General features: G+C 61.8%; 1 protein-coding gene across 3 annotated transcripts in view; it reads right to left on the bottom strand.

Annotated features, from left to right (window-relative positions):
- Positions 1-418: 418 nt before the first annotated feature.
- Positions 419-6,581, bottom strand: part of TSPOAP1 (TSPO associated protein 1) — a 25,291-nt gene continuing 19,128 nt past the window's right edge. For 2 of the 3 annotated variants that reach the window (XM_045299577.1, XM_045299576.1), the window contains 8 exons: positions 6,350-6,449; positions 6,105-6,259; positions 5,357-5,525; positions 4,960-5,031; positions 4,254-4,369; positions 4,102-4,173; positions 3,845-3,934; positions 419-1,570 (listed from right to left, as the gene is read on the bottom strand). In XM_045299577.1, the coding sequence (XP_045155512.1) occupies positions 1,400-1,570; positions 3,845-3,934; positions 4,102-4,173; positions 4,254-4,369; positions 4,960-5,031; positions 5,357-5,525; positions 6,105-6,259; positions 6,350-6,449 (945 nt within the window). In that variant the 3' untranslated portion in view covers positions 419-1,399. Of the gene's footprint in view, positions 1,571-3,201; positions 3,266-3,844; positions 3,935-4,101; positions 4,174-4,253; positions 4,370-4,959; positions 5,032-5,356; positions 5,526-6,104; positions 6,260-6,349; positions 6,450-6,581 lie in introns of all 3 variants that reach the window. The other variant, XM_045299575.1, reaches the window with a different exon arrangement.

The raw sequence follows: 6,581 nt of genomic DNA, 5'->3' as shown, positions 1-6,581 counted from the left end.
TCTATCCCGCCCTGAGGTTTCTGAGTACGATCTCCCAACGGCTTCCCAACTTTTTCTGAAAGCCTGCCGTTTCTAGCCCGAGAGGCCCCTCTCCTGCGTGTGGTGTTTGTTCTGCTTCTCTGACATATCTTCTATCGATGGGTTTGGGCTCGGGGAAGAAGGATGGCATCGTGCGGTCAGTTCATGCACCCTATGTTCCTTTTCCCTTTCCCAGGCTCTTCTGCCTCAACTCCAAATACCTGTTCCTGGAACCGGGGCTCAGACAGCTAACCCTTCTTCTTAGGAAAGGGGAAGTCGAGACCTGCTGGGTCCTCTCGGTGTGGAGCACAGCGTCGTCCCAGCTGCCCCTTGCATGTAACTCCTGGCTTCTGACGTCAGCCACCCCTCCAAAGTCCTTTGCCCCAGAGAGAGTCCAGCATCAGTTTTGTGAAAATAGACTTTATTATAATAAAATGTCTTTTTTAAAACAAAGGCCCCCACCATTCCGCACCTCTGGAGACCAGGGTGGAAGTGGAGACTCAGTCGAACCATCTCTCGTCACAACAAAGGGCACATGCAAAGCGACACTCACCCAGCCAGAGGGTGGGGGTCGGTGGTTAAGGTACGGGTGGGGACCCCCTACCCCATTCTAAACAGGGAATGTATGAAAATAGCTTCATATGTCTGTCCTTCCCCCCAGCCCCGGACTCAGTGGGGCCAGAGGAAAGTGATGCAAAAGAGAAGTTGAATCCGATGAGCAAAATAAGGCAAACCAACTCCTGCTCTCTGCCCCAGGGCCCCTGCGCCTTTGGGACTTGACCTGGCAGGGGGCCGGGCTGGCAAGGAGGGGTGGAGCACGATGGGTCGGGTCGGGTTAGGCCCGCTTTGGCATGGCATGGCCGTTCTCCTTTCGAGGGGCCTGTGCGGTGGAAGCGAGATGCAGGGAGCTGGGCTGAGGCACTGCGTATGTACATATCTACAGGGCTCCTCCCTCCTGCCGGCGGGGAAGGCGGGGCTGGGGAGGGTCCAGGTGGGAAGACAGGTCGGTGGGGCTGAGAGCCAAGGAGAGCCAGCGCCGCCAGAGAGAACAGCTGTTCCCCACCCGGGCAGTGTGGTGGAGACGCCCTGGGCTAGGAGGCAGCCGTTCCACTGGCAGCTTTGACTCTGTGGCTGCGGTCTGGAAGCCTTGATAGAGTGACTCCCTCCCGGGCCACGGCTTCTCCTGCTGTAAGAGGAAGGTGCTCCTCAAGAGGGCCCATCGTCAAGGCCCATCGAGCTCTGACCTTCACCATGGCTCTCTGCTCCCCATGTAGGTGCCACAGTATTAACTCTGGGCAAGGGGAGGCACGGACCCAGTCGGGGCAGATTGCCGGGGTCTCTGGGGAGCTTCGGGGCCTTCTGCCTGTCAGATGGGCCAGTCTCACTCCTTCTTCCCAGAGCCCAGTTTCCTGAGGAACTGCTTCCCCTTGGAGAGGAGTCCCCGAATCTTCTCACTCGGACCCTGTGGCTCCCCGAGTTCAGTCCTGGAGGCGGCGCCAGGGTTGAGGGCGTTGGGCCAGGCCTGGGGTTCTGGTGTTGTGCTGGCCCCATCCTGGAATAGGAAAGAACGGGGGCAGGTGAAGGCCCGCCCCGTCCCCTGGCTTCTTCCTCGCAAACTCATGCACAAGTGGGTTCCCATCTCCCAGAATGAGGCAGTAAGAGCCCAAGGCCCGAGGCCCCTGCTCTATCCCACCGGGACCAACACTCGGAGCAGAGAGGAGGCAGCCGGCTGAGCCAGGGAGCCCTGAGCTGGGAGACGAACCTGACACTCTCAGCCCTGCTGTTGACCTGTAATGCGGGGCAAGCCCCTCCCCTCTCTGTCTCAATTCCCAGGTCTCAGAACCTGACCCTGGGGAATTGGCGGCTCCACCTTCTTGCAGGTTCTCCCCTCCCAGTCAAGCGAGGCCCAAGACCAGTTCCAACGGAGCCTCTATGGTTTTCACTGCTCTGGAGGCGGTTCTGGACTTACAAGCAACCCTTTAGGGCAGGTTAGAACGCCCTGCGGGTTTCCCATGTGTGTCCTTCTCCCGAGGAGCTGTGGTTATAAGCGCTGCCCTGGTGGTTTGCAGCCCAGTGAGGAAACACTATGTCAAAAGTGCCTCATCGGTAGCCCTGCCCAGCCCGGGGACCTTCAGCGAGTGGAGCCACTGGGAGGGGAAGGGGGGGTGGAGGGTGAGGTCTGGCCCTTGCCAAGACCATGGATCAGGAGAAAACTCAGGTCGTGGATCAGGCCCACCCACCCTCCTCCCCCCTCAGCGCTTCCTCGGGAACTCCAGCTCCTACCAGCTCCGACTACAGCCGAGCCCTGGCCAGCCCCTGTGTCCTCCTTCCCCCTGCTCTCCCCCACCCCACCCCCAAACGGCAACCTCTCAGCCAGTCAGCTACAGGGCCCGGACCAGACGCAGGGAACTGAGAACATGGCCTGGGGCCTCACCTACCCCAAGGCCCTGGGTTATGTGGCAAGACCTGCCCACAGAGGTCTGGGACAACCGCCAACTGACCAGGCCTTCAGGAGCAGGCTGGGAAAGCCCCCCTTTTTTACTCGCTCCCAGGGACCCTTCCCCAGAAGGGAGGGGCTGCTGGGAAAGCACAAGGAGGGGCTCCCTGAGCCCCAGAGAAGAGTGGTTTGGGGGCTTTGAGGGACTCCAGTGAGTCGAGCTCTCCCTTCCATCCCAAGACAAGGAAAAGGAGAGCTGGCAGTAAAGGCATGCATGATCCCCCGACCTGGTCATGATGCAGAAGAAAGGGGTGGAGGGAGCCTGATTACTGGTGAGCTCACAGAGTCACCTTTGTGTCACCAATAATAATCACATAGCACAGTGTCTATGATGCATCGTGATACGCAGACGAGCCACATGAGTGTGAGGGCAGCCACACAAGCGTCTATAAGCGGAGTGTGTTACAGGGCAGGAGGAGCCAGCTAGTATGAGAGAGGCCTCACATACTAGGGTGAATTACGCATTCCCATGACCCCTGGAACTGCCCGGGAGTGGGGGCAGAGGGCGCCAAGCCAGGGTTGGAGAACCTGGATCCAGCCAAGAGCCAGATACCCCCTCCACCCCCAAGACAGGAGCAAGCAGAGGCAGCTGGGCTCAGGGTCTGAGGCAGGGGTGTCCTGTGTGGTTGTGGTGAGAGGGATGGGGAGGTTGTGTGAGATGTAGGGGGGCCATTCCCCCCACTTACATGGCGCTCTTTCTACATATATCTATATCTCCTTCTAGCACTGGACTCTTCGCCTCCTCGTTCTCTGAGCACAGGGAACAAAGAGAGGAGACGGGTTACCCACAGACCCGCCCGCCGGCCGCCACCAGTCACCAGGCCACAGAGCAGGGGGGGGGGGCCACTTTGAGATCGCTTGCATTTGTAACCAGTACACAACGGCAGCTCAGAGATTTCCCGGCTAGGGCCGCCCCGCCCCTCCAGGGGCTAGAGGGGGGCTAGAGCTGAGGACGGGACCTGAAGACTCAGTCCTTGCTGGGCAACTGGCTTTAAACTCTGAGGCCACGGGATGGGGGGACACTTTGGAGACACGGATACAGCAGGGATAGGGAGGGCCTGGACCCCCATCCCCAGACGCCCATGCTGCCCTGGCCAGGGTGTGGCTGATGGGGTCAGTGTTGCGGCCACGCCCCGCTCTGCAGACAGGGGCATGCACCCCAGCTCCCAGCTCCTGGGAGAGAGCCACCCCTGCCGGTGACACCACGGTCCTGGGGCAGTGTTCACGTTGTTACAGCCCCAGCTGCCCCCTCCCACGGCATGGCCCCAGCCCACCGCCACCCCAGCCGAGAGACCAGACTGTTGACTGGGAGCCTGGCTCCCCACTGACCTGACGCTCCCTGTCCAGGCTGCCCACCTCAGGCCTGGGACCCTCCAGGAAGTTAGATGGCACAAGGCCCCATTTCCCGTTCAGTTCCCCCTAGGGAGGAGATGCTGGTGAGACAGAGGCGCCTCCTGAGGCCTGCCCCCCCCACACCCCGCCCTGCCCCATTGGGCTGGAAGTTCCCCACCCCCGCCCCGAGGGAAACAGCACTATTATGGGGGTGTCATCAGGAAATCCTCCCCCAGCACCCCCCACGCACTCACATAGTAGAAGCCGTCGTCATCCATGCCCCCAAACACAGTGATGACATCCCCGGCCTGGAAGGGCAGCTCTGCCTGTGGAGACCAGGACAGGGGTCAGTGGAGAGGCCCTGCCCATGCCCCGCTTCGCGTGGGCTCTGTCTGCGGGCATATACCTCCACGTCCGTGTTGGGGGAGTTCTCCCGGGGATTGTAGTCAAATGCTGCCACCATAGCTCGAGGAGCTTTCAGGCCAGCAGAGCCCGCCTGGGGGGGGCCTGTGGGAGGGAGCCCTGCAAGAGAGGGGCGGGCAGGCTCAGGGCTCTCTCTAGATTCCGCCACCCACCCTGGAGGCCTGCTGACTCTTTTACCACCACCTGACTCCTGGGAGCTCCTGCAGTGACTGCTGGCCTAGCTCTCTTGCCCTGTCTCCCCGGCCCAGGGCTGGCCTTTCACCTGGACAAGGGCTAGGCAGGGCCTTCCACCTCAGCTGTGGAACAAGGCTGCTCTGAGCCCTCCCTCCCACTGTCTCCCTCACCCAAGATTGGGGTGGTGCGGGGTACACTGGGTACCCCAGTCACAAAGCTGGGGTGGGCTCCCGGGGATCACGTGGGGGCGAGGGGGTTTGGGGGATGGTAAGGGACATGCTCAGGCCACACAGATTTCACACTCTGGCTCTGTGGAGCAAACCCCTGCCCGTCCCCCCTCACTCCCACCACACTCAAGCTCCCTCCCCAGGAGGGAGGAAGCAGGTGAAGGTCTGCCCTGTCCCTTTACTTGTCCCCAAACTTGCATGCAGGACTCCTCAGAGGGCCGGTCAGCGCACCTTCACTCACCCAGCTCACACGCCCACAGGCATTGAGGGGGCCGGGGTCTCACCCACCTTTCTTGGAGCGGCGGGGCTTCGGGGGAGGCCCAGCTGTGCGGGCTGCGGCACATGCAAAGGGGCCGGTGCCTGCTCCAGGAAGGCAAGCACGGTCAGTGAACTGCGGCAGGGAGGGTGGGGCCGGGGCCATGCAGGACTCCTCAGGGCCTTCCTCCACTGCCCATCCTCCCCTCCAAGACCCAACATACATGGGTGCCTGAGAGCATTCCCCTGAGCAGGCCCGTTCCTCCACAACAGACTCCCAAGCCACCCATGGCAAGGCCAACCCTGCCTTGTCTCCACAGGGCCCTGGCTAAACGAGGCCCCCGCCACTCCTGATGTGCCCAGCGCTCAGCGTGGCACCGGGTTGGAACAGGGTAGTGGATGGCAGGTGAGGGACAGCAGCAGGTCCTACCCGAGCCCTCCACAAGGACATCCGGGGACAGGTAACCCCGCTGAAGTCGCTGCTGCCTCCCTGCAGGGCTGTCCACCGCTACCTCTGCTACCATGTTGCAGGGGATGTAGCCAGTGCGGCCCCCACCTTCACCCCGGTAGAAGCCGTCAGCATCCTTGTCACCAAACACCTAGAGACAGAGAGACCAGTTCTCTCAGGAGGCCATTCGGAGTCCTGCCCGGGCCCTAGGTCCTGAGCTCCACACCTGTGCCTGCCGCAGATGACCTGCCTCTGGTGGGCCGTGGGACAGAAAGCCGGAGAACAAAACAGAAGAGTAGCATTATGGCTGCCCACTCACCCACGTCCCCCCCGCCCCCCAGCTCACCCCGGAGCGGAGCTCTCCAATCTCGGCAGAGCAATAGCAAAAAGTCTCCGCTAAGCAACTCGCAGGAACGGTAAAAGGGTCATGCCAACTATCGTGGTGCACTGTGTGCCAGGCAGTTCCTGGCCTTATGTCTACTGAAATCACTGAATCCTCCAACAATGCCGTGAGGGGGGCTCTGCTCTTGCCCCCGCTGCGTCAATGAGGAAACTGAGGCACGGGGGTGGGGTCATCTCCCCAAGGTCTCCCGGCCACCAGTGGCAGAGCCAGGGTCGCAAGGCCACCACACCATCTGCTCCAGAAGCAGTGCCCTGGGTCTGGCATGGACCCCTCCAGTGGGGCTGGACTAAGGAGCTGCGCTCCCAAAGTCAGCCGGAAGTCAGTCACCTTCAGGATCTGCCCCTCCCGAAAGGGGAGCTCCTCTTCCCCGGCATCAGGGTTGGGAGACATCGACAGGGGGTCGTAGTCAAACAGAGCCACAAACAGTCGGACAGCTAGGTCCTGGCAGGCCATCACCTCTTCCAGGGGGGCCCTCAGCGGGGCTGGGGAGAGAGGGTGGCATCTCAATGAGCTCAGGCCAAGGGGTCACGACAGGCCCCTCATGCCAAGCCCAGCCCCCTTGAGGCACTCACCTAGTTCCCTGCAGCCTGGTCGGGATGCCCGAGGCCCTCTCCGGGGGGGATCCCTCCGCCCAGAGCCGTCCTGTCCCCTGAACTCCCCCATCTCTATGGCCTGCAAAGAGAGGGCGACGGACAGCAGAGGTGACCCGCCATCCCTCTGGTGGGCAGGGCCATGCCCGCCCCCGGCGCTGCCCCGCCAGCATAAGCAGCACAGCAGAGCAGGGACACCGCATGCTTCTCTGGA

Source organism: Echinops telfairi, unplaced genomic scaffold (genome assembly GCF_000313985.2).
Source record: "Echinops telfairi isolate 266 unplaced genomic scaffold, ASM31398v2 ScPeMD7_7458;HRSCAF=8496, whole genome shotgun sequence".
Classification (NCBI taxonomy): Eukaryota; Metazoa; Chordata; class Mammalia; order Afrosoricida; family Tenrecidae; genus Echinops; species Echinops telfairi.
This window is presented reverse-complemented; position numbering and strand designations above follow the sequence as displayed.